This window comes from Oratosquilla oratoria, chromosome 40 (genome assembly GCF_046742065.1).
Source record: "Oratosquilla oratoria isolate Oo_2021 chromosome 40, ASM4674206v1, whole genome shotgun sequence".
NCBI classification, from domain to species: domain Eukaryota; kingdom Metazoa; phylum Arthropoda; class Malacostraca; order Stomatopoda; family Squillidae; genus Oratosquilla; species Oratosquilla oratoria.
In genome coordinates, this window is record NC_134816.1 from 40,195,239 (window position 1) to 40,221,928 (window position 26,690).

Genomic DNA, 26,690 nt, shown 5'->3' on the forward strand with positions numbered 1-26,690 from the left:
CTTACCTTTGGCCTGGGTGGTCTACTAGTGATATCCGTAGGAGGCCTTGTGACCCTCGACCTATGGGTAAGATGGTGACCCAATGGGAGCTGAAACCTGTCCCAGAGGGAGAGAGTTGTGCCCTGGGCACTGCGAGGTACATGAGAGGAGCCTGGACCCAAGGGCGCGGTCTTGAGGCCCAGCCAAAGTTGAGGCTCTGAGTGGATTTTGCCTTTTCTGCATCTAAGGAGGAAAAGAAGGAAGGGGAGGAGGGAGGGAGGGAAGGATGAAGTGGAAGGGGTTTGAGAATTGAGGATGATAAAAATAAGAAAAACACAACTTTATACAGAATCCATTTTATTCAGAGAGCCGTTCCAAAAATCAAAGAAAATGATGTAATCGGGCAAGGGCGAGTCCTGGCTTCGTTGTCCATAGAGTTCTCTTCCTCCTTCATGGGTCTCGAGGTCACTTGGTCACCGGACGCGTCTTTTGTCAGACTCCACCGCAACCTGTTGAGGGAAGAACGACGAGTGTCACACTCTTCGCGAGGTTCCTGGAGGATTTTCACAAAGACCCTCGAGATCAATCTCAGATCACGGGAAAGCATCACCTGTGACCTGATCAGAAGGCATGTCTAAGGTCAAGTTTGCACAGTTCCCAAGATACATTTAGGCCAATTCCAGATAAAACATGTACATACATACATATACCAAAGGGTATTTCCTCCTTACAAGGGAGGTAGCAAAAAAACAAAGGCATAACATCCACTCCCACCCATTCCATCCCCACATACACCACTCCCTCACTCCCTCTCTCTTATCTTGACTCCTCATGGATGACGGGTTATCTCTGCATCTTGCCCACTGTCCTGAGTCAGCAGTGTTGCAAGACATAGCACGCCCCCTCTCCGTCCCCTCGTACAGAAATGGAGAAGACAGGGAGAAATCCCTTCGGGCTGCGTCAAATTATTTTTCACACATACTTCCTCAACCCCCATCCCCCACCCACTCCCCCTCATGCATCACAGCATCATCCATACACAACCATTCTCCATTCACACCTATATTCTGTCTTCTCCCGTCCTTCCTCAACAGACATTCCCCTCTTTCCCAATACCTCCTTTACACCATCCATCCATCATATCCTTGGTCGCCCCCTCATGTTCAGTCCTTCCACCTCTGCCTTCCACACCTCTTTTACAAATCTTTCTTCACTCATTCTTTCCATGTATTCAAACCATCCCAAAACTCTTTCATCAACCCTATCCCCAATTCCCTTCCCCCCCCCCCCGTTCTCCTCCTCACCTCCACATTTCTCACTCTATCTAGCCTAGTAACCCCCATCATACTTCTCATGCACCTCATCTCAAACACATTCAAACTCCTCTGCTCTTCCTCTCTTATGTTTCCATCTCGTGTATATAGTATAGGGGGTGGGTATCCCCGGCCGGGAGGCCGGGTGCCCCCCACCCCTGCCCAACCCGGCAAAAGACACCACGGACGTACTAAGTGATGTCGGCCGACTGCTGGTCCATGGTGGGCGGGGTTAGCCCGCACCTTCCGGCCGATGTGCCAAAACCCCGAAGATGACCGATTTGGTCCAAACTTCCCCTACAGGGAGAGAGTCAGACACAATGCACAGCAAGGTAGATATGAGCAGCCTGAGCCCAAGAGAATGGCGATGGCACCCCTCCAAACTTGGGCCTCTTCACCAAGTAATCACTTTCGGGCCTCTGGCACCCATACCGTTGGCCTGAGTGGTGTCAAATTAGACTCCATGACAGTCCTGGCCGCGCCCGACCTGTGGGTGAGACGGTGGGTAAATCGGAGCAGTTGACCATAATGACCCAATATCCAAAAAATCTCAAATGAATTTGTCTGAAAATCCATCCGAAGGTGACCGAACTTGCGCCAAAGAGAGAGAGTCGGACACAGTGCACAGCAAGGTAGACATGAGCAGCCTGAGCCCAATGGGGTGGCGGTGGCACCCCCCCCCCCAATTCAACCTTTTCACCCAGTATTCACTTTTCGGCCTCTGGAACCCATACTGTTCGCCTGAGTGGTGTCAAATTGGCCGACCTCAACCTGTGGATGAGATGGCGGGTAAATCGGAGCAGGTGTCCAAAATGACCCAAAATCCAAAAAATCTCAAAGGATTAACCCCATGAATTTGTCCAAAAATCCAAAGATCACCAATTTGATCCAAACAAGGCCCACAGGGAGAGAGTCGGACACAGTGCACAGCAAGGTAGACATGAGCAGCCTGAGCCCGAGGGCGTGGCGGTGACACCCCTCAAAAGTTGGGCCTTTTCACCCAGTAATCACGTTTGGGCCTCTAGCACCCATACTGTTGGCCTGAGTGGTGTCAAATTGTACTCTACAGGAGCCCTGGCCGCCCTCAACCTGTTGGTGAGATAGCGGGTAAATCGGTGCAGATGGCAAAAATGACCCAAAATCTGGTCCAGACTTGCCCTACAGGGAGAGAGTCAGACACGGCGCACACCAAGGTAGACATGAGCAGCCTGAGCCCGAGGGCGTGGCGGTGGCACCCCTCCAAAGTTGGGCCTTTTCACCCAGTAATCACCTTTGGGCCTCTCCCACCCATACCGTTGGCCTGAGTGGTGTTAAACTGGACTCCACGGCAGCCCTAGCCGCCCTCGACCTGTGGGTGAGATGGCGGGTAAATCGGAGCAACTGACCAAAATGACCCAAAATCCAAAAAAAAATCTCAAAATTCGAAGGTGACCGATTTGGTCCAAACTTGCCCCACAGGGAGAGAGTCGGTCAAAATGCACAGTAAGGTAAGCATGAGCAGCCTGAGTCCAAGGGCGTGCCAGTGGGACCCCTCCAAATTTGGGCCTTTTCACCCAGTAATCACGTTTGGGCCTCTGGAACCCATACCGTGTGCCTGAGTGGTGTCAAATTGGACTCCGCAGCAGCCCTGGCAGCCCTCAGTAATTAACTCAGTATTCTTTTATCAGCACTATCTGCCAGCTCCCTTTCCACCCCAGCTATCCTCCTCACGTCCTCATTTCTCACTCTATCCATCTTGTATTACCTATCATACTTCGAAAATGCTTCATCTCACATTTCTTTTTGTTTCCTTTAAATTCCAAGTAGCCCCCATAGAGTGTCATACGTACAAGCTCCTCATTTATACAGTTCTGTCTTTGCATCCATCCCCAGGTACCCATTTTTTATGACACTTTTCATCCTTCACTATACAGTTTACCTCCACCTCCTTCCTCCATTCCCTGCCACAAGTGACACAAGATATTTAAAACTATCCACCTCCTCTAACCTCTCTTCTTTAAGACAGCTTACTGCCATCCTCATCCCTTTGTATATCTCATCTCCTTGCTCTTACCTACATTTACTTTCAAGTCTCTCGTATCATATATCAGCAAACAACTGGCTTACCTCCCACATCTGTTCTCCTTAACCATCTACTTCCCATACCACACCATCCAGGTACACATTAAACAGTCATGGCAACATGAAACAACTCGGTTGCAATCCCACCTTCACCTCACAGCACCCACTCTCACCACATCCAACCCTAACACAAGTTCTACTACTCACATAAAAGCTTTTGACTGTCCCTAACATCTTTCCCCTTAGCATATATGTGTGCAAAACTTCCCACAGTGCTTTCCTGTAACCCGTCATATGCCTTCTCTAAATTCATAAAGGCTAAAAAAATCCTTACCTTAAGCCAAAAACTTCTCTCAAATCTGTCCTACCACAAAAAAATTACCCATACATGCTCTACCTTTCCTAAATCCACTCTGTTCCTCACGAATTACTCTCCCTGTGCCTTTCCAACTACACTCAACAAAATGATCCCTTTAAAACTACTACATTCACATCTACCCCCTTTTCATTTTCCTTTGAGAAATCAAAACTGTGTAAATAAATCCAGAGAGCGAGTCATATCTACCATCGCCATATTCAGGAGCTTTGAGGGGGATTGAACCCAGACAAACACACAAACCCAGACATGTAGATACATATACAAAATCCACACTCTGTTTCAGTTGCAGCTTCTCCACAAAGGGGTGAGGATGGCAGTAAGCTCTCTTAAAGAAGAGAGGTTAGAGGAGGTGGATAGTTTTAAATATTTTGTGTCACTTGTGGCAGGGAATGGAGGAAGGAGGTGGAGGTAAACTGTATAGTGAAGGATGAAAAGTGTCATAAAAAATGGGTACCTGGGGATGCAAAGACAGAACTGTATAAATGAGGAGCTTGTACGTATGACACTCTATGGGGGCTACTTGGAATTTAAAGGAAACAAAAAGAAATGTGAGATGAAGCATTTTCAAAGTATGATAGGTGATACAAGATGGATAGAGTGAGAAATGAGGAGGTGAAGAGGATAGCTGGGGTGGAAAGGGAGCTGGCAGATAGTGCTGATAAAAGAATACTGTGATGGTTTGGGCACATGGGATGGATGAATGTGGGTACATGCCTTGTATGGCTATCCCTCTTACAAAGAGGAAGAAGCCACTTGGTATATAGATAAAGACATACTGAGTTAATTACTGAGGGCTGCCAGGGCTGCTGCGGAGTCTAATTTGACACCACTCAGGCTAACTGTATGGGTGCCAGAGGCCCATAAGTGAATACTGGGAGAAAGGTCCCAAATTTGGAGGGGTCCCACTGTCACACCCTTGGGCTCAGGCTGCTCATGTCTACCTTTCCGTGCACTGTGTCCGACTCTCTCCCTGTGGGGCACGTTTGGATCAAATCAGTCACCTTCGGATTTGCGGCTAAATTCATGAGGTTAAAATCCTTTGAGATTTTTTTGGATTTTGGGATCATTTTGATCACCTACTCCAATTTACCCGCCATCTCTCCCACAGGTCGATGGCGGCCAGGGCTGCTGTGGAGTCCAATTTGACACCACTCAGGCACACGGTATGGGTTCCAGAGGCCCAAACATGATTATTGAATGAAAAGGCCTAAATTTGGAGGGGTGCAACCGCCACACTCTTTGACTAAGGCTGCTCATGTCTACCTTGCTGAGCACTGTGTGCGACTCTCTCTCTGCGGGGCAAACTTGGACCAAATCGGTCACCTACAGATTTTCGGCCTAATTTTTTGGATTTTGGGTCATTTTGGTCACCTGCTCCGATTTACCCGCCATCTCACCCACAGGTGGAGGGCAGCTAGGGCTGCCGTGGAGTCCAATTTGACACCACTCAGGCCAACGGTATGGGTGGGAGAGGCCCAAAGGTGATTACTGGGTGAAAAGGCCCAAATTTGGAGGGGTGCCACTGCCCCGCCCTTGGACTCAGGCTGCTCATGCTTACCTTGCTGTGCACTTTGACTGACTCTCTCCCTGTGGGGCAAGTTTGGACCAAATCGGTCACCTTCGAGATTTTTTTGGATTTTGGGTCATTTTGGTCAGTTGCTCCGATTTACCCGCCATCTCACCCACAGGTCGAGGGCGGCTAGGGCTGCCGTGGACTTTAATTATACTGGTCATACATGCAAATATAAAGAACACAGTGTCTCCCCCATTTTCTTTGGAGATGGTTTAATAGCAATTCTGCTGGTTTTGCCAGCCACATCCTATGGGTCACCAGATAATGGAAGTATAGTAAGACACCATCTACCCTAGCTGCAACTCCCAACCAGATGAAAGTATTATACTAATCATCCCTTCCTCCTTTCCAAATAGCTACCCAAACTCTTTAGCAAATGACACTAGCTGAACCTTTAGCTCAGATTTCTGTTGAAGATATTTGTAGACAAGATTGTACCACCCCTTTCCAACTAGCTACCTAAACTCTTTAGCAAGCAACTGCTGGGCTAAACTTTCAGTTCAGATTTCCTGCTGAACATATTTGTTGACAAAGTTGTGGTACACTTACTGAAACCCATGTCATCATCAGATTCCTCAGGTTCTTCTTCCTTCTCTTCCTTCTTTTCTTCAACTGGGGCATCTAAACAAAAAGTATCAACATTAGTTTCAAGCTTAAAAACATTAAAATCATTAAACACCACTTATATTCAGCGTCTTACAATTTAATCAACGAGTTTCAGGTGAAACACGGACTAATCTCATCATGACTTCAAGTTATTTCAGTCTTCACTATAGCACATACCAGCAGCACCACCAGCCGCAGCTGGTGCAGCTCCACCACCACCGCCTATGCCTACACCAGACCCAACATTGGAGACCAGGGCTTTAAGGTCAAGGCCACCAGCAGCCTTCGCGAAGAGGCCAGGCCAGTAAGGTTCGATGTCAACATTTCCAGCCTTAAGAAGTGTGGTCAGCTTATCTGCCTGAAAAGACACCCAAAATTAGATGCACAAAACCCATAAATTACACAACCCAATCAAGTACATAATTTTGTGTGCATGCATACACGTGTACATTATAATCATAACCATGAAAACAATGGGTCATCAGAAAGTAATCTTAGAGGACTGAATAAAAGCCCTAAATAATTCTAGTTCAATACCAGAGATGGGAAAGAAAGGGGAAAAAGAATAAGCTCTAGGTGTTGTATGGATTTGTTGGTGTTAAGTTGTTGAGGAATATGCTGCTGGTACATACCCACCCCTTCCATGTTATTTATGTGGAGAATTCTCATTCCAGCCTGTTCTCTTGAGGTGATTTTGATGTACCCTGTTATTGTTCAAGAGATTTTAGACAAAGGACTACCAGTGATAAAAATTGAAAATGTCCTATACCAGTGATAAAAATTGAAACTATGTCCTATTGAGTAACCACCTACAGATGGCAAAACCAGCTAGACTGAAAAGGATGGAGAGTCATGAGGGTTAAACTCTGTAAATATGGCAACAGTCATGGAATGACCTTTAAGGAACCAGCAAGGATGACGGAGTGAGAATAGAAAAGAGTCTATGTTAGGAGGCACACATCTTCCACCAAGGTGCCATGCGCTTCAAATGTTGGGACAGGCAAGTCAATGCTAGGAATTGTGTTATGACAAATTGGGGGTATAACATGAGCAAAAACTAATGGAAGTACTAATGCAAGTAAAACCACAGGGGACAGGACCTCAAATTGGATATTGATTTTCTAATATATCAACACAATATACTTTTTTCTTGGCTGAAATCAGTAACAAAACTCAGCTAAAAGCTATACACAAACAAATGAAGTTGCGTCAACTCCTTTAGACGCCATCTTTCTTTTGATAGATTCAAAGGTTGAAGACTACCCTGATGACCTCTAGAATTACAGGTACCACATTACTCAAGAGCAGGTTAGGTTAGATTAGAACAGACAAATTTATTGTACTTTAATTTCTCCGACCTCCACATTTACCAAAACAAAGATGGAGTCTCAAGCAGCCGAGGCAGCTACTCTTGTTTCTGTATCACTTTTAGCAATTTTTTCTGCTACCATTTCCACTAGGAAAACTTGTATTACATTAGAGTATCGTAAGTGGTGAAAAGAAAGGGACGGGGATTGGGACTAGGCATCCTTCTCCTTGTAGCCCCTCTGGGCACATTCCTAAAAGTAAAAGCAAAGGCATAAGAGGGTCTGGAAGTTCTCCGACCAGCACCCTAAGGTTTGGGTCTTTAAATGTGCGTGGATGCGGTACAGATGAGAGTAAAAGGGAAGAGATAGGTACAGGTACTCCTCGTTTAACGACAACAATTGGGACCAGTGCGCCGTCGTTAACCGAATTGGTCGTTAAGCGAAAGTGTATACATATACGTACATGTACTGTATGTACAATGTCCAGCAATACATGTATCTTTATTTTCATGTATTTTCCCTCTTTTATACAGTACATTAAAGCTTTATTTACTGTTTATTTATGGTGGTTAGGTTCCTAAAATTACCGTATATGACCAAATCCGCGTATGCTGACATTTCATATTGAAAACCGGGGTATTTTTTTAGTTTCGACCATGGGCGCAATATAGCAATAGAAAATTAATTATTAATTTTGTAAATTAAAATGTATCAACGTAATATGCAATTTTGTGGGCGGAAATGAAAGTAAAAAATACCTTGCTACAAGAAAATATGCTAATGAACGAAGTTGGTAGCATAGGCTCGGGACGCCATCTTGTCGTCTGCCAACGTCTCTCATGACGACGACGAGGACAAGCCGGATGACATTTAATTTGCAGGTAATGATTTATTAAACACAGGTTAGGTTATTTCAGTTTAGGTTAGACGAATTAATTTATCATCCTTTCATTTCTTCGACATCGGCATCTATCATAACAAACATGGTATACCATTCGTCCAACATGATTTCATTACTTACGAAATCTGTTTTAGCATTTTTTTTTCATTTCCGCTCACAAAATTGCATATTACGTTGATACATTATAATTTACAAAACTAATAATTAATTTTCTATTGTTATATTGCGCCCATGGTCGAAACTAAAAATTTACCACTACCGGTATACACTGTACCCCAGGTAGTTTTTGCAGCTTGCAGGATGGTAATGTAGACCTAAGCTTCAGAACACTTTACCTCACAGGTAATATCCACTGTACAAGTTCATTTATAACATCATACAAATTTGCCTCAGCCAACTTAATTATCGTACACGTCGTCGTAACTTCGGAAGATTTACGTTAAACGACATCATAAAGCCCGTCGTTACTCCGAGTTGTCGTTAACCGAGTAGGTCGTTAAACGAGGAGTACCTGTAGTATGTTTGTGAGAAGAAAGATGGATGTGTTGGCTTTGAGTGAAACTAAGCTGAAAGGGAAGGGCGATTGTAAGTTTGGGAATGTAAGCGGGAGGTTATCAAGAGTGAAGAGGGCGAGGGAGGGTAGGGGTGGCTATATTAGTAAGTGAAGAGATAGGTAAACGTGTAGTGGAGTGGAAGGAGGTTTCCTCTAGGATAATGTGGATGAAGGTGAAACTGGGAAAGGAGATGTGGGTCTTTGTAAGTGCATATGGGCCTGGCAGTGAGAAGAGTGTAGAAGAAAGGGAGGCATTTTGGATAGATTTAAATGAGTGCATAGAGGGTTTAGGGAGAAGTGTAAATGTAATAATACTGGGAGACCTTAATGCTAGGGTAGGAAAGGATCCAATTGATGGAGTGGTTGGGAAATGTGGAGTTCCAGGAAAGAATCGTAGTGGAGAGTTGATGGTGGAAATGTGTCTAGAGAGTTGATGATAGCAAATATAGTGTTTCGGAAGAAAGTCAAGCATAAGTACACATGGGAGAGGGTGGTGGAGGGAAGGGTGGTAGATAGTGCTTTAATGGACTATGTAGTGGTAAATAGGATTATGATAGGAAGAGTTAAGGATGTACATGTGCTAAGGGGAGAGGGTGGGGGAATATCAGATCATTTTCTGGTGGAAGGTAAGTTGAGAGTGGAGGACAGATGGAGAAAGAGGAAAGGGACAAAAGGTAGGTAGGGAGGTGCTTCGAGTGAACTCTTTAAATGAAGAGGAAAAGGAGAAGGAGTACAAGAAGAAGCTGAAGGAGGAGTGGGAGGGAGTGAAGGGTAGAGTAGAGGTAGGTGTGGAGGAGGAATGGGAATGGTTCAAGGAGGGAGTCACAAAGTGTGCAAAGATGGTGTGTGGAACAAGAAGGACAGAAGGAAATAGAAGGAAGGGTAGTGAATGGTGGGATGAGGAAATGAAGAAGGTTGTAGAAGAGAACAAGCGAGCTTACACAGATTGGTTACAAAGTAGGATGAGGAAGTCATAGACGTACAAAGAAAAGAAAAGAGAAGTAAAGAAAAAGGTAAAGGAGGCAAAGAGGAGAGCAGATGTAAAATGGGTTAAGAGTATGACAGAAAATTTTGAAAGTAATAAAAAGATGTTTTGGAAAGAAATTAAGAGAGGAAGAGGAGGCGTATCAAGTAGAGAAGAAAAGGTAAAAGGTGCAGATGGAGAGATGATAATGGAGGAGAAGGCAGTAAGGGGAAGATGGGCAGAATATTTTAGGGAGTTGCTAAATGTGAAGGAGGATAGGGAGGGAAAGATAGCTGCAGTGGGAAATGCTAAGAAAATGACCGTGATGAGTGAGGAAAATGGAGGAGAAATAAGGAAGGATGAAGTGAAGGCAGCAGTTAAGATGACGAAAGCAGGTAAGGCACCTGGTCTGGATGGATGCCATGCAGAATGTCTTAAAAAAGGAGGTACAGTGATGGTGGACTGGTTGGTGAGGTTATTTAATGTTTGCTGGAGAGAGGGTAGAGTGCCGGAGGACTGGAGGAGTGCTTGTATAGTTCCACTTTACAAGGGAAAGGGGGACATGTGTGAATGTAGTAGTTTCAGAGGGATTAGCTTGTTAAGTGTAGTTGGGAAGGCTTATGGGAGGATCTTGATTGAGAGGATTAGGAGAGGAACAGAGGGAGTAATTGGTGAGGAACAGTGTGGATTTAGGACAGGTAGAGGTTGTGTAGATCAGATCTTTGTGGTAAGACAGATATGTGAGAAAGCTATAGGAAAGGGGAAAGATGTTTTTTGGGCCTTTATGGATCTGGAAAAGGCTTACGACAGGGTAGACAGAATGGCACTGTGGGAGGTTATGCGGATATACGTGATAGGAGGAAAGCTTCTCGGAGCTGTCAAGAGTTTTTATGAGAGTAGTAGAGCTTGTGTTAGGATTAGAAATGGAGAGAGTGAGTGGTTTGAGGCAAAGGTGGGACTTTGTCAAGGATGCGTTATGTCACCCTGGCAGTTCAACTTATACATGGATGGGGTAGTGCGAGAGGTAAATGCAAGGGTAGTGGGTCAGGGATTGGAGATGGTTAAAGAAAATGGAGAAAAGTGGGAGGTGAGCCAGCTGTTGTTTGCAGACGACACTGTGCTTGTGGCAGGATTGGAGGAGGGATTGAGGAAGTTGGTGACAGAGTTTGGGAGAGTGTGTGATAGAAGAAAGCTGAAGATAAATGTGGGTAAAAGTAAGGTGATGAGATGTACAAGGGGTGAAAGTGGCAGTAATCTGGAAGTGAGCATTAAGGGAGAGCAACTGGAGGAAGTGGATAGTTTTAGATACTTGGGTGCAAATGTGGCAGGAAAAGGTGGAGTAAAGGTGGAGGTAGAATGAAGATTGAGAGAAGCGAGTAAATGCCTTGGTGGATTAAAAAGTGTAATGAGGAATAGAAATTTGGGAATAGATGCTAAGAGGAGACTGTATGAAGGAGTGATTGTGCCAACAGCACTGTATGGAGCAGAAACATGGAACATAAGAGAGGAAGAGAGAAGGAGCTTGAATGTGTTTGAGATAAAGTGTCTGAGAAGTATGATGGGGGTTACTAGGCTAGATAGAGTGAGAAATGAGGAGGTGAGGAGGAGAACAGGGGTGGAAAGGGAGTTGGGAGATAGGGTTGATGAAAGAGTATTACGATGGTTTGGACACATGGAAAGAATGAGTGAAGAAAGACTAGTAAAGGAGGTATGGAAGGCAGATGTGGAGGGAGTGAACATGAGGGGACGTCCTAGGATGAGATGGATGGATGGGGTGAAGGGGGCTTTGGGGAAGAGGGGAATGTCTGTTGAGGAAGGACGGGAGAGGACAGAAGACAGGGGTGAATGGAGAATGGTTGTATATGGAAGATGTTGTGATGCATGAGGTGGAATGGGGGGTGAGGTAGTGTGTGTGAGCAAAATTTTGACGCAGCCCAAAGGGATTTCTCCCCGTCTTCTCCTTTATATGGGGGGACGGAGAGGGGGGGTCGCCGATTTAATGAAGCGGCCTTGCTGTGGATGTGCTGTGTCTTGCGACACTGCTTCTGATCCAGGGCAGTGGACATGGTGCAGGGATGACCCGTCATCTAGGAGGTGCTAAGATGGGAGGGAGGGTGGAGGGGTGTGGAGTGTTTTCAGGGATGGAATGGGTGGGAATGATTTTATGCCTTTTCCTTTTTGGCTACCTCCCTAGTAAGGGGGGAAAAGCCTTGGTATATGTATGTATGTAATTTACAATATTGATATTTAATTTTGTATTGCTATATTTCGTAATGTGCACTTCTAAAATTTTGCCAAAATATTTACGTTGATGCATAATTTACAAAATATTTAATTTTCTAATGCTATATTGCATAGGCACACTTCTAAAAAAATACCCCAAAACAACTTTAACTTTCATATCTATCCAAACACATGGCATCTAGAAGCACTCATAGTGGCTCCATTTGGTATTGTACGTTTAACAATGCTTTTTGTTATTGATTTCCACCAAGTAACATTTGATGCATTATATTTTATAAAATTAATGTTTAATTTTCTGTTGCTTTATTGTTTAGATGTGCACTCCTTTAAATTTACCTAAAATTGTATTAGATACATACAACAACATTATACGATAAAACAAGTAAATGATGTGGTACTTTTTTTTTTTAGTTCTGCACATCTATGGAGAAAAGTGGGAGGTGAGCAAGCTGTAGTTTGCCGATGACACTGCGCTTGTAGCAGGATCAGAATAGGGATTGAGAAAGTTAGTGACAGAGTTTAAGAAGGTGTGTGAAAGAAGGAAGCTGAAGATAAATGTGGGCAAAAGTAAGGTGATGAGATGTACAAGGGGAAAGAGTGACAGTAGGCTGGAAGTGAGCATTAAGGGTGAGAAACTGGAGAAAGTGGATAGTTTCAGATACTTGGGTGCGAATGTGACAGGAAAGGGAGGAGTGGGGGTGGAGGTAGAATGTAGATTGAGAGAAGCGAGTAAATGCTTTGGTGGATTAAAGTGTAATGAGAAATAGACATCTGGGAATGGATGCTAAAAGGAGGTTATATGAAGGAGTGATTGTGCCAACAGCAATGTATGGGGCAGAAACATGGAACATGAGAGAGGAAGAGAGAAGGAGTTTAAATGTGTTAGAGATGAAATGTCTGAGAAGTATAATAGGGGTTACTAGGCTAGATAGAGTGAGAAATGAGGAGGTGAGGAGGAGAACAGGGGTGGAATAGGAGCTGGGAGATAGAGTTGATGAAAGAGTATTAGGATGGTTTGGACACATGGAAAGAATGAGTGAAGAAAGATTAGTAAAAGAGGTGTGGAAGGCAGAGGTGGAAGGAGTGAACATGAGGGGGCAACCTAGGATGAGATGGATGGATGGGGTAAAAGGGGCATTGGAAAAGAGGGGAATGTCTGTTAAGGAAGGATGGGAGAAGACATAAGATAGGGGTGAATGGAGAATGGTTGTGTATGGATGATGCTGTGATGCATGTGGGGGAGTGGGTTGGGGATGGGGGATGCAGGAGTATGTATGAGAAATAATTTGACACAGCCTGAAAGGGATTTCTCCCTGTCTTCTCCTTTTCTGCATGAGGAGATGGAGAGGGGAGGTTGCCAATTAAATGAAGTGCTGCCTCAGTTGTAATGACAAGAAACCCACAACAACAAAATGGTCAGCAAAAGAGCTTGTACTTTTCAATATGTCTCTCTGGAAAGAACTCAATATTCTTTCAGTGTGGCAGATGTTTTCTATGCCACCAGCTAGTATATGTGACAGGAAGAGGGGAAGGATAGAGGAGGGGGGGAAGAAGAAGATTGAATGATGTGTTCAGGTCACCTGCCAGTATGTGGTTTGTTAATTAATTGGGTTAATTAGTCCTTTGCCCACTACCCTGGGCAATGGGCAGGGAGCAGAAATGACCCTTCATCCATAAAAAGCTACAATAAAAGGAAAATGGGTAATGGGTGGGGGTGGGTGGGAGCAGAGTGCATGCCTTACCTGGCTACCTCCCTTATAAGGAGGACCAAGTTTACTGGCACATAGATATATAGATAGATAGATAATGAGTTGAGGGATGAAAACCCACAGGATTGATGCATTTGGTGGGATGTATATGTTTGTGATGGTGTGGGTTGTTTTCTTTGTGTTTGTATTATGGTTATTTCGGTTACAGTGTCTGCAATTAGTTGTCTAGTATATCTTGTTTTACTGGAGAAGGATATCCTGTTGTGTACATAGAATGCCACATGAAAATGACAGGAACACAATTCTAACACAGATCCCTAAACACCACAGACCCTTCACACTACATTTCACATGCACCACCACTAGAATGCAACAAAAAAGTACACCTGCAGTGTACTACACAAACATCTACAACAATCTATCACCTGTACCACACAAAACATCCACACAAAAACACATTCACACTTGGATCACTAAACGAGCCCTTCAAGAACGACTGTTAAACTCAATACTCCAACAACAACCCCAAGACATAATTCCCACAGAAAAATAAACCCTCCCACACCTGATAAGAATCACACTGGCATGCCTGTACTCAGGACACCATCCAGCAATAAGAGAGTACCAACACAGAACTTACCTGGCCACAGATTCAAACTCCCCCACATGCATAGAGCACTTCATACTACAAGGCCCCCATACTAACAATCCCTTGACAATAATACAATATATCCTCCCTGTGTGATTTACGGTCTCACCCAAAGGCTATTGCCAGCTACCTGAAGGATGCTGGTCTTATGCAAGAGAAACCAGGGCAATGGACAGACTGATTGTATTGTGTGGTACAGGTGCTTGAGTAATATGCTTTTTTTCTCTCTCCTTTTTTTCTTTCTTTTCTTCTTCTAGCTTCTATCCATTCATCCTTAAGTACAGGGGAGAATGTCTGCTGAACAGGGAGGGGAGAGGGCAGCAGGAGGGTGTGGGTGGGGAGTGGTTGTGGGTGGACTGTAGACTGACACAGCCCAAAGGGATTTCACCTTGTCTTCTTTATTTTTTGAATGAGGAAATGAAGAGGGAGGGTTACTTTGTAAATGAAGTAGTGGGGTCACTGCTGTGGATGTGCTGTGTCTTACTGTATTGCTTCTGACCCAGGCAGTGGGTGAACAAAGATATAGAGAACAAAAATGAGTGGGATGGCTACCTCGCTTATATGGGGGAGAAGCATATGGTAGAGATATATCCATTCATTCATTTCATATAAAAGTAACCATGCCATAAGTCCCAGTATAATATACAATACAGATGTACAATATAAGCTACAGTTCATCCATCACTTAAAAATCCAATTGTCACACAATACTTGTAAAATACTTTACCAATCTTTATCACTCCATTTCTGAGTGCCTCTGATCCCGGAACAAGTCCTGTAACCATCACTCTTGAATCAGGAGGCTCATTAAATCTACCAGGCATTATCCCAAGAACAATCTCGCATAAACTCGCACGTCAACCAAGATTATTTCCATTTTCTGTCACCTGTTAAAGAAGCATGGTTATGTGAAACCTTTCAATCACGATGTAAGATAAATTGGTATGACAGAAATCTTTTCAAGAATACAGTCACTTCGGATACTGGCACATTTCACCTAATAACATATTCTTGCAAATTTGCACTAGCTGATGTCATAGTTTCAATCAGAAATATCTTGCATATCTTTTCCTTGTTCACACTAAACAATTTTATGCCACTAAAGGTATGAATCTCATTTCAATTACAATTCTCTTCATTTAATCTTAAGTAACTAACCTGACATCATAACAAAATTACAGTTAAAGGACTTCAATATATATTACTCCAACTAAAAATCCTTGAGGCAAAGAAGGACCATATACATCAAAACACTATGCCAATCTTGTTCAAATAAATAAAATGTGTAAATGTTCTTTGTGATTATAAGAAATTTATTCACTTATAAAAAACAGTGAATATATAAAAATTTAATAAGCATCAACTATGCTGTTCTGTGGCAATATCAATTTTTGAATATTTGCAATAACTCCTTCTAACAGTCTCCTCTCAGTATTGAATTCAGATACAAATACCAAATAAATTACTCACATAAATTTTTACTGTTCGCATTTCCCCACTTGGATTATCCCTGAAAGTGACTTTTGGTACTGATGTAGTAGGAAGGTAACCAGTTTTCAGTGTTCCTTCATTTCCAGATGTTCCTGAAGATCCTTTCACTCTTACATTAGGACTTCTTTGAAGCAAGCGCATGAATTTATCTGCCAAGTAAGAGTATCACATAGAAATCAATCAATCTGTTGCCCCTGGTCTCTCTTGCAGAAAACCCATGGCCTCCAGGAAACTGGCACTAGCCTCTGGGAGGGACCATAAATCACTTACAGAAGGGATATTGTGTTGTTGTCTGGGTGTAGTCAGTGTGGGGCACGGTTTTATGTGGTATTCTATGTCTTCTGTGATGTGACTGTATCTTGGGCAATCTGAATCTGAGGTGACAGCAGTTATTTTGTGTTGGTACTGTCTTAATGAGGGATGGTGTCCTGAGCACATGCATGCTAGTGTAGTTCTTGTCTGATGTGAAAGGGTTTTCTTTGTGGCATTTATTTCTGAGGCTTGTTGTTGAAGTATTGAGTTTGATTGTCTTTCTTGTAGGGCTTGTTTAACTATCTGGGTATGGATATGTTTCTGTGTGGATGTTTTGTGTGCTTTGGGTGCTAGGTTGTAGTAGATCTTTCAGTAGTATGCCAAGAAAAGAGAGAGGGAAGAGTGGTGATTGGGAGTGGAGTATGTGGATGAAATGGGTGGAAGTGGCCTGAGAAGTATGGTAGGGTTTACTAGGCTGGATAGAGTGAGAAATGAGAAGGTGAGTAGGAGAGCAGAGGTGGAAAGGGAGTTGGGATATTGGGTTGTTGAAAGAGTATTGAGATGGTTTGGACACATGGAAAGAATGAGTGAAGAAAGATTAGTAAAAGAGTTGTGGAAGGCAGAGGTGGAAGGAGTGAACATGAGGGAGCAACCAAGAATGAGATGGATGGATGGAGTAAAAGGGGCAGGGTTGATAAAAGAATATTGGGTAGTTTAGGCATATGGAAAGAATGAGTGAGGAGAGACTAGCAAAATGAGTGTGGAAGGAAGAGATAGATGGAGTGAATGTGAGGGGATGACTGGGGATGAGATGGATGGATGTGGTGAAGGGGGTCTTGAGTAAATGGGGAATGTCTGTTGAGCAGGAATGGGAGAGGGCAAGTGACAGGTGTGAGCGGAGAGTTGTTGTGAAGGGATTTCTCCTTATCTACTCTAATTACTTGTGAATGGATGAGAAAGGAGGGCCACTGTGTAATAAAAGAGTGACAGTAAACTAGCTTTGGCTGTTGGGTCCTGCTGTGGTGCTGTGTCTTGCTGCATTGCTTCTGACCCAGGCATTGGGCAGGGATAGACCTTCATCCACAAGGAGCTAAGGTTGAAGGGGGAACAAATGGATGCTGAAAGGGTGTATTTACCTAGTTGTATTTTGTGGAAGGAGAGCTATGCTCGTAGTGACCCACTGTTTTATCTTTCCGCATTCATTTTTTTCTTAAAGTCATGTTTATTTTTAGCACTCACTATTTCCTCTTTCAGTTTGTTCCAGATATCTGTTACTCTGTGTGGAAAGCTATTCTTTTTCAGATCTCTTCTGTAACTGTCTTTCTTAAGTTTCTTCTCGTGTCCTCTTGTATTTCTTCTGGGATAGATGAGGTGCAGGTGCCTGCCTTGACTGGCTACCACTCTTTTAAGATGGATGAGACCTTTTAGTATATTGATCAATACAGGTAGATTTAGTCTGTTGTTAATTTTTACTGTCAGATCCTTGTGGATTGAAGGTTATATGAGTATCAAAATTGAGATCTAAAACTTTACGGTTCCTTTCCCATAGAAAGGGTTGGCTGTTTAATTCCACTGTATTTATTTATCTTTTTTTTTTTTTTTTTTAGAAAACTTGGATCTCCTATTCTGTAGTTGCTATGTTGTATCCAGCCTGCCTGTGGCTTCTCTGCCAGAGAAACAACAAAGTAGGCACAAAGACATCACCTCATTATGTTCAACACCACTTCACCACAAAATAACAAACAAACTCCACCTTCATAAGGAGATGTGACCCCAAAGGTCCAGTACCTGGTTCCTGGAATGAGCACAAAAATTCTTCATTGAATGAATGAGATTGAATAGGTGGCTGTGGCCAGTACCTGGGGGCCACACATCTCCTGCAGGAGATAACTGGAGCAATAGACTGACTCCTAGAGATTTTTGGGAGGCCCCTGAGGGCACCTGCCTCCTCCTATGGGGTCATGGGTTGTAAGTATATAAAACTCCACTTCCTCCAGTCTCTCACCCTTAATACTCACTTCCAGCCTGCTGTCACTCTCTCCCCTTGTACATCTCATCACCTTACTTTTGCCCACATTTATCTTCAGCTTCCTTCTTTCACACACCTTCTCAAACTCTATCACCAACTTCCTCAATCCCCCCTCTGATCCTGCTACAAGTGCAGCGTCGTCAGCAAACAACAGCTGGCTCACCTCCCACTTTTCTCCATTTTCTTTAACCATCTCCAACCCCTGACCCACTACCCTTGCATTCACCTCTCGCACCACCCCATCAATGTATAGATTGAACAGCCAGGGCAACATAATACATCCTTGACGAAGTCCCACCTTTACCTCAAACCATTCACTCTCTCCATTTCTAATCCTAACACAAGCTCTACTACTCTCGTAAAAACTCTTGACTGCTCTTAACAGCTTTCCTCCTATCCCATATATCTGCAGTACTTCCCACAGTGCCTTCCTGTCCACCCTGTCGTAAGCCTTTTCCAGATCCATAAAAGTCCAAAAAACATCCTTACCTTTTCCTATATATAATAGATACAACAAATAAATGAATAAACAAATTAAATTAATCGGGAGGGAGTGGGAGGGGATGAGGGTTAAGAAGATTTATCTTTATTGCGACATCAGCGTCGCAGCTGTTCCTGTGATGAGTGCAGACACCACACATTATCAATCAATTACTAACACATCAATTAATTACTCAATTAATTAATGCCCCATACATTGATTACCAATTAATTACCAACACATTGATTAATCAATCTATTTATATGCCATATATTAATTACCAACACATTAATTGATTACTCAATTAATTAATACCCCACACATTAATTACCAACACATTGATTAATCAATCTATTAATTTATTTATATGCCATATATTAATTACCAATTAATCACCAACACATTAATTAATTACCGGTACTCAATTAATACCCCACACATTGATTACCAATTAATTACCAACACATTGATTAATCAATCTATTAATTTATTTATATGCCATATATTAATGACCAATTAATTACCAACACATTAATTAATTACTACCCCACACATTGATTACCTATTAATTACCAACACATTGATTAATCAATCTATTAATTTATTTATACACCACATATCAATTACCAACACATTAATGTATTACTCAATTAATGTGCTACATACTAATCACCAACTAATTACCAACAGTAATTAATCAATTAATATGTCACACATTAATTACCAATTAATTACAAATGCATTAACTAATTACTCAATGCTCCACACATTAATTACCAATTACTTCACTGTAGGTCTGTTTCAGTAATTACATTAAATATTCAACTATGATTGCCGCCATTTTTTCGGGTTTATTTGCGCGTAGACCCGTTTGATATCGCTGGCATTAACCCCCCATATTTAAATGTTCTAAAGGTCCCAAATTCGAGTCCTTTATGGTGAAAAGGTGACTTCCCATTTCCTCAAATAGCACTTCACCAAATACCATTTTGCCAAATACCTTTACCACCTGGTTACTGCTGACGTCATACCCTCAGTACTCAAGAGCTGGATGAATAGAATCATCTGGTGCTAGCCAGAATAAAAAAAAAGGGGATTTTTTTTTGTGCAAACGGGTTCATTGAAAATTAAATAACTTTTTGTTATTTTTTGTATATTTTGTCATACCGTCTAGCTGTATGGCAAATAATAACAATTTATTTGGTTAGTCAGGAGGAGGGAAGAAAGGAGGAAGAGGAGGAGAGGAGGAGGGAAGAGAGGAAGAAGAGAATGAGGGGAAAAGGAGGGGGAAGTGGAGGAGAAGAGGAGGAGGAGGGGGAGTACAAGAAGGAGAAGTAGTACAAGGAGTAGGAGGAGGAGGAACAGGAGTACAAGGAGAAGGAGGAAGAGGAGTGCGAGGAGGAGGAGGAGGAGGAGGGAAAGGAGGAACAAGAGGAGGAAGAAGAAGAAGATGAAGAACAGGATGAGGAGAAGGAGGGGAAAGAGGATGAGAATTAGGAGTAGGAGGAAGAAGAGGAGGAGGAGGAGAAGGAAAAAGAGGAGGAGAAGAAGGAGTAGGAGTAGGTGGAAGAAAATGAGGAGGAGGAGAGGAGTAGGAGTAGGACAAGGAACAGGAGGAAGGAGGAAAATGAGAGAGAGGGGGAGAAAAAGGTGGAGGAGGAGGAGGAGGAGGAGGAGGAGGAGGAGGAGGAGGAGGAGGAGGAGGAGGAGGAGGAGGAGGAGGAGGAGGAGGAGGAGGAGGAGGAGGAGGAGGAGGAGGAGGAGGAGGAGGAGGAGGAGGAGGAGGAGGAGGGGGTGGAGGGAGCTCGAAAAGTGATGGAATCAGTTGGGGAGGTGGAGGAGGAAGAGAAGCAGAAGGAAAAGGAGGAAGAGGAAGAGGAGGAGGAGGAGGAGGAGGAGGAGGAGGAGGAGGAGGAAGCGGAGAAAGAGGAGGAGGAGAAGAAAAAGGAAGCAAAGGAAGAAGAATATGAGGAGGAAGAAGAGATGAAAGTGGAGTATGAGGAGGAGGAGAAGGTAGCTTTATACCTGGCACTAATGCACAGGAAACAGTGCATTAGCACCAGAAATAAAGCTAACAGATCATTAGGCTTCATTGCTAGGACGGTAATGAATAGAAGTGCAGATGTAATTATTAAACTCTATCTAGCGATAGTTAGACCCATCCTTGACTATGCGGTACAGTTTTGGTCTCTGTCCTACAGAATGGACATCAGTTCACTAGAATCAGTACAGGGAAGAATGACCAAAATGATACATGGACTCAGAAATTTGCCTTGTGAAGAGAGGCTTAGGCACCTTAACTTACACTCTCTGGAAAGATGCAGAATGCAGGGTGATCTAATAGAGGTGTTCAAGTGGATCAAATGCTTTAACAAGGGTGATGCAAACAAGGTCATCATATCAAAACAACAGGGCAGGACTTGCAGTAATGGATTTAAACTGGACAAATTTAGATTTAAAAAGGAAATAGGCAAGAATTGGTTTACTAATAGGGTGGTCGACGAATGGAATAAACTTGGCAACCACATAGTAAGGGCTGAAACTCTCAGTTGTTTTAAGAAATGATTAGACAACTTTATGGATAGGGATGACAGGTGGTGATGGATACAGAGCTGCCTAGTGTAGGCTTTATGGTCTCTTGCAGTCTCCTTCATTCTTATGTTTTTATGTTTTAACACAAGATAAAAAAAAATATATATATATATATATATCTTTTACATACTTTTCTTTTTCAAATCCTTTGATGGAGAAGTACAAGGTGGCTTCTTCTCCACTGCAGCTGCCGATTGTGCTCTGAGAGCCTGTACCTGCTTTTCCCGCACTGTGCTCAATACATAGGATTCTGCATACAACAATGATTCATCACTTGCTACATGTTCCAACCACTCAGCTTCATCATAGCTGTCATGAAATATATGCAAATGAAAAATATTAGAAAATAAAGAAAAGAAAATAATATACATAAAGGCATGCCTTATTAAGTGTACACATTGTCGGGGAGACTTACAACTTGCTAAGATCAATAAAAGTGGCATTTGCTTACTTGGATGAAGACATGATAAAAGAAGTTTTGGTTACATTGATAAGGCCTAGACTAGAGTATGCGGCAACATTGTGGTCCCCCAGTACCAAAAAGAATATAAAGAAAATAGAAAGAATCCAAAGAGCAGCTACAAAAATGGCACCTGCACTTGCAAACCTATCATACGAGGAGAGATTGGCTAAACTGGAGTTACCGACACTGGAGCAAAGAAGAGAGAGAGGAGACCTACTGACCATCTACAGAATCATGAAAGGCACAGAGATACTTGATAGAGAGGAATTACTTAACTGGGACAAGAGAAACACAAGAGGACATGGAAAGAAATTAAGAAAACATAGCTATAGAAGAGAACTGAAGAAAAACAGTTTTCCACATAGAGTTTTGGACACTTGGAACAAACTGGATAATGAAATAGTATGCGCAAAAACCATTCACGAGTTTAAAAGCAAACTAGACACTGCGAGATACAATAGTGGGACAACACGAGCATAGCTCCCCTTCCCGCAAAATACAACTAGGTAAAAATACATAATTATTTCACAAAAAAAGTATGACTGAGAATGAAAAGCGAAAGAATAGGAATGATGAGTTAAAAGATATAAACACAGAGGTGAAAGAAGTATATAAAATACTACAGGAAAGCCCCTAGGCTTGATATGACTTCCATATAGATACTTCAGGAATGTGGAGAGCTAGTGGACAAGATTCACAGCTTAAATGTGCATTCATCAAAAGGAAGAGTACCTCAAAATTGAAAGAGGGTGTGAGGAACCAATCTATAAAGGAGGAAAAGAAGAGCCCACTCTGGAGACCAGTGTCTCCAGAGGACCAGCTTGATAGCTAAATTGTATGAGAGATTTGCAACAGACACTATGTATTGAATATCTATAGGAACTGAAGGTTTTGACAGACAACAAATTTGAATTAAAAAAAACATACATATACCAAAGGCTTTTTCCCCCTACATGGGGGGTAGCCAAAAAAAGAAAGGCATAGAAACTACTCCCACCCATTCCATTTCCTATGTATTCCACTCCCCTCCACCCTCCTCCCTCCCTCTTATCTTGGCACCTCCTAGAAGATGGGTCATCCTTGCATCCTGTCCACTACCCTGGGTCAGAAAGCAGTGTCAGTCTAAATAGAAGATAATATGTCTAAAATCTGTTAATATTGAACTCGAGTTGTAGATGTGTTATAGGAGGGAGATGGATGGGTGGACTGTGTACCCATATCTTGAAGAAATCTATGACAAGTTAATATACCAACCACTATTAACTTAGAACACAACAAAGGACTAAAATGAAGCCTCTTGAAATGCATGAAACTTCTTGAATGACTTGATACATGAAAATAATAGGATGTTAGGATGAAAGGAAGTAACTAATAAAGTATCACAAAAACTTGGTGGGCCTGTTCTGAAGAACAGATGGACCCTCTTGGCCATAACCCTGTGTGGAGGGGGAGAAACTGGAGGTGTTTTGAATATTGTTTAATTGACACTTCCTCTTTAGGGGTGTTGTGCCTTTGGGGGGTTTATGTTACCATCACAGTGTCATCACAAAAAGGTAAACATCACATAATAAATAAATAGCAAAAATTGAAGATAACTGGGAGAAATACACTAGCTTCATCAATAAATATATCTGTTTACATACCAAGGACCTTCCCCCCCTCCCCCCCTTATAAGGGAGGTAACCAAGTCAAAGGAACACACCCAGTCCCACCCATTCCATTCCCATCCACCACTCTTATTTCCTTCACATCTTAACTCCTAGTGGATGAAGGGGGGTCATACCTGTTTCTGCTCACTGCCTGGATCACAAGCAATGTAGCATAACCCAGCACATTCACAGCAAAGCCACTTCACTTATGATGACCCTTCTCCATCCCCTCATGCAGAAAATAGAGAAGACGGGAATAAATCACTTCAGACTGCATCAAAATATCATCCATACAAAACCATCCTGCACTCACTCTATCCCCTGCCTTCTCCCTTCTCTGCTCAACAGACATTTCTCTCTTCCTCAAAGCCCCTTTCACCCCATCTATCCATTTCATCCTCAGTCATTTCCTCAAGTTCACTCCATCCATCTCTGCATTCCATACCTCTTTAGCTAAACTTTCTTCACTCATTCTTTGTACGTGTCCAAAACATCCAAATAAACTTTCATCAGCCCTATCTCCCAACTCCCTTTCCACCCACCCTAACTCTCCTCCTTAACTCTTCATTCTTTATTCTATCCAACCTTGTAACCCCTACAATATTTCTCAGACACATCATCTTGAACACATTTAAACTTCTCCTTTCTACCTCTCATAAATACCAAGTCTCTGCCCAATAGTGTTGTAAGCACAATCACCCCTTCATGTAATCTTCTCTTTGTATCCATTCCCAGATACCCATTTCTCCTGACACCTTTCAATCCCCCAAGACATTTAATTGCTTCTCTCAATCTACAGTTCACCTCCAAATCCACACCTCCATTTCCTGCCACATCCGATGCCAAATACTTAAAACTGTCCACTTCCTCCAGCCTCTCTCCTTTTAGACTCCCTACTCACAGCCATCCTCTCCCCTTGCACATCTCATCACCTTACTCTTACCCACATTTACCTTCAACTTTCTCCTATTGCATACCTTTCCAAACTCTGCAATTAACTGCCTTAATCCCTCCACTGACCCTGCCACAAGTGCAGTGTCATCCACAAAAAACAACTGGCTGAAATCTCACTTCTCTCCTCTATCTCTAAACATCTTCAATCCCCTGCCCTACCTTTGTATTTACCTCCATTACCATCCCTGTCACAGTCCCACCTTTACCTCAAACCACTCAATCTTTCTGCTTCCAATCCTAACACTGGCTCTCCTACTCTCATAAAAACTCTAACAGTTTTCCCCAATTTCCTATATCTGCAATAACCTCCCACAATACCTTCCAGTCTACCCTATCACAGGCCTTCTCCAAATCCATAAAGGCCCAAAAAACATCCTTACCTTTTGCCAAAGCTTTCTTATTAATCTGCCTTGCAAAAAAAATTTGATCCATGCATCCTTTACTTTTCCTAAACCACACTGCTCCTCACCAATTACTCCTTCTGTTCCTCTCCAAATCCTCTCAATCAAAACTCTCCTAGATGTGAGTGTTGCTGTCACTTTGTAAAGAAAAGGTGGTCAATCATAGTACTGTTGGTATTCCCCCGAAATTAAAATATTTAAATCTCTGTAGCCACATAACTATGTGGCATATGGGAGGGTTTTAAATTTAAAAAAATACACAGTGGTGGATACAGTCATTCAAGTGGTTACAGCCTCAAATATTATCAATTAGTGGCAATACTAATAATATTTCTAAGAAACATCTTAGGCTGCACATGGCATACAAATAGATAATGAGACAAATACTAATATCTGAGAGTGAGTGAGAGAAAGAGACAGAGAGAAAGAGAGAGAGAGAGAGAGAGAGAGACAGACAGAGACAGAGACAGAGCAAAAGAGACAGGGACAGAGACAGAGAGACAGAATGAACGGCAGTTTACGAAGATATAAAAATACAAGCTGAAATAATTAATAAATAACCATTTCCAGTCTAGATTTACCAACAATTATTTTTTTTGTGAACACAATATCTACCTGTATGAAGAATTACATGAATGCTGAGATGAGGATCCTGTGTAGCTACCTCCATCAGAATCAAGGTCTTGGTCCTCCATGTTCCTATCCAAGGAAAACAAAACAATGAATAAATCTATAGATATACAGCACTTCATCAATGTGTAAACTCCGTTCTAGTTTTAACATTTCCAATCTGGAGAAATTATTTACAGACTCTGTTCTTAGGAAATCACAATTTTTTCTTTAACTAAAGGGTAGTCATTTATGAAGGTATAAAACCCTAGAATACGACGATGCCTACATAGGCATCGTGAGGTGTGAGTGGGTATACGAGGACATCCTGATTATATTTGTTTGTAGTTGTAGCTGGGTGACCTCCAAATTCTGCTAACAGGATTGATTACAATTTCTGTGGTTATAAACATTCAGGGTGAAAGAAAACAAGTATGACAGTTGTAACTTTATATTCTATAATGCACATATTGTGATGTATCATCGTACATCAGGCAGCCTAATGTGAACGTGAGTATTTGACTTGTATTGAAGAGATTAATATTATCACAATTCTCCCTGATGTTGATTCCACACACAGGGTTGTCTCCACGAGAGAAAACCTTCAATGGAGGAGACAAAGCGGATGCCTCCAGAACTCATGGCTGTGACAAGATAATTAAACCTACTACAATTTTTAAACAGTGTTTGTGAAGTACTATTAGTAAAGCTAACAAAGAACAACCTTATACTGGTTGTTGTCTATCACTACCTTACCTTTGTCTACCTTTGTCCGATTTCATCTTGACTGATTCAGCTAACGTGGACGTCCGCTGTACTCAGGCAGCTCCTCCTCTCTGAGTCACAGGTCAGTGATTGGAGGGAGTTGTTATTGGAGCTGGTGTATCCCAGTGTAGGTGGTTGGTCCATAATTGTGGCCAGCCACTTATCCAGTTTGTTTTTGAAACTCTCTGGTGAAGTGCCTGTCTGGTTTCGCAATTTCTGTGGGACAGAGTTGAAGAGTCGTGCCCCAGTATAGGTGAAGCTGTGGTGTACTATGTTCTTCACCCTTTGTGACATCCCCTCAGTTCTCCTCACATAGCACAGGCGACCTCTTCTTGGGTGGTAGTTCACCTTCAGGCCCACATTTGGTACCAGGTGCTCCAGAATCTACCAGACGTATATTATTATGTATCTTTCGCGTCTTCGCTGGAGAGAATAGAGTCCCAGCTGTTGCAGTCTTTCCCAGTAGTTGTACTGTTGCAATCCCTCAATCTTATTTGTAAAAGTACGCTGGACAGCTTCTAGCTTGATTATGTCTCCTGTCTTGAAGGGAGACCAGAGTTGGCAACAGTACTCAAGTTTTGGGAGTACTAATGCTTTCCAGAGCGTCAGCATACATGTTTTGCTTCTAGTCTGGAATGTCCGGAGTATCCAGCCTGAGAGTTTCCTGGCGGTGTCAGAGATCTCATTAATGTGGTGAGAGAAGGTCATGTCGCTGCTCATATGTACCCCAAGGTCTTTGACGTGGGCTTTCCCTGCTATGATTTGA

General features: G+C 42.6%; 1 protein-coding gene across 6 annotated transcripts in view; it reads right to left on the reverse strand.

Annotated features, from left to right (window-relative positions):
• Nucleotides 1–360: 360 nt before the first annotated feature.
• LOC143020807 (uncharacterized) overlaps nucleotides 361–26,690 on the reverse strand; it is a 52,721-nt gene continuing 26,391 nt past the window's right edge. For 2 of the 6 annotated variants that reach the window (XR_012965939.1, XR_012965937.1), the window contains exons 2-7: nucleotides 25,166–25,249; nucleotides 21,214–21,392; nucleotides 15,709–15,878; nucleotides 14,966–15,125; nucleotides 6,089–6,269; nucleotides 5,885–5,926 (exon numbers count right to left, since the gene is read on the reverse strand). Coding sequence is in view for 2 of the 6 variants with exons in the window: in XM_076177584.1 (XP_076033699.1) it covers nucleotides 472–488; nucleotides 5,855–5,926; nucleotides 6,089–6,269; nucleotides 6,548–6,615; nucleotides 14,966–15,062 (435 nt within the window). In the remaining 4 variants the exon portion in view is untranslated. Of the gene's footprint in view, nucleotides 489–1,484; nucleotides 1,780–5,854; nucleotides 5,927–6,088; nucleotides 6,270–6,543; nucleotides 6,616–14,965; nucleotides 15,126–15,708; nucleotides 15,879–21,213; nucleotides 21,393–25,165; nucleotides 25,250–26,690 lie in introns of those variants that run through there. The other 4 variants (XR_012965940.1, XM_076177584.1, XR_012965938.1 and 1 more) reach the window with 4 other exon arrangements.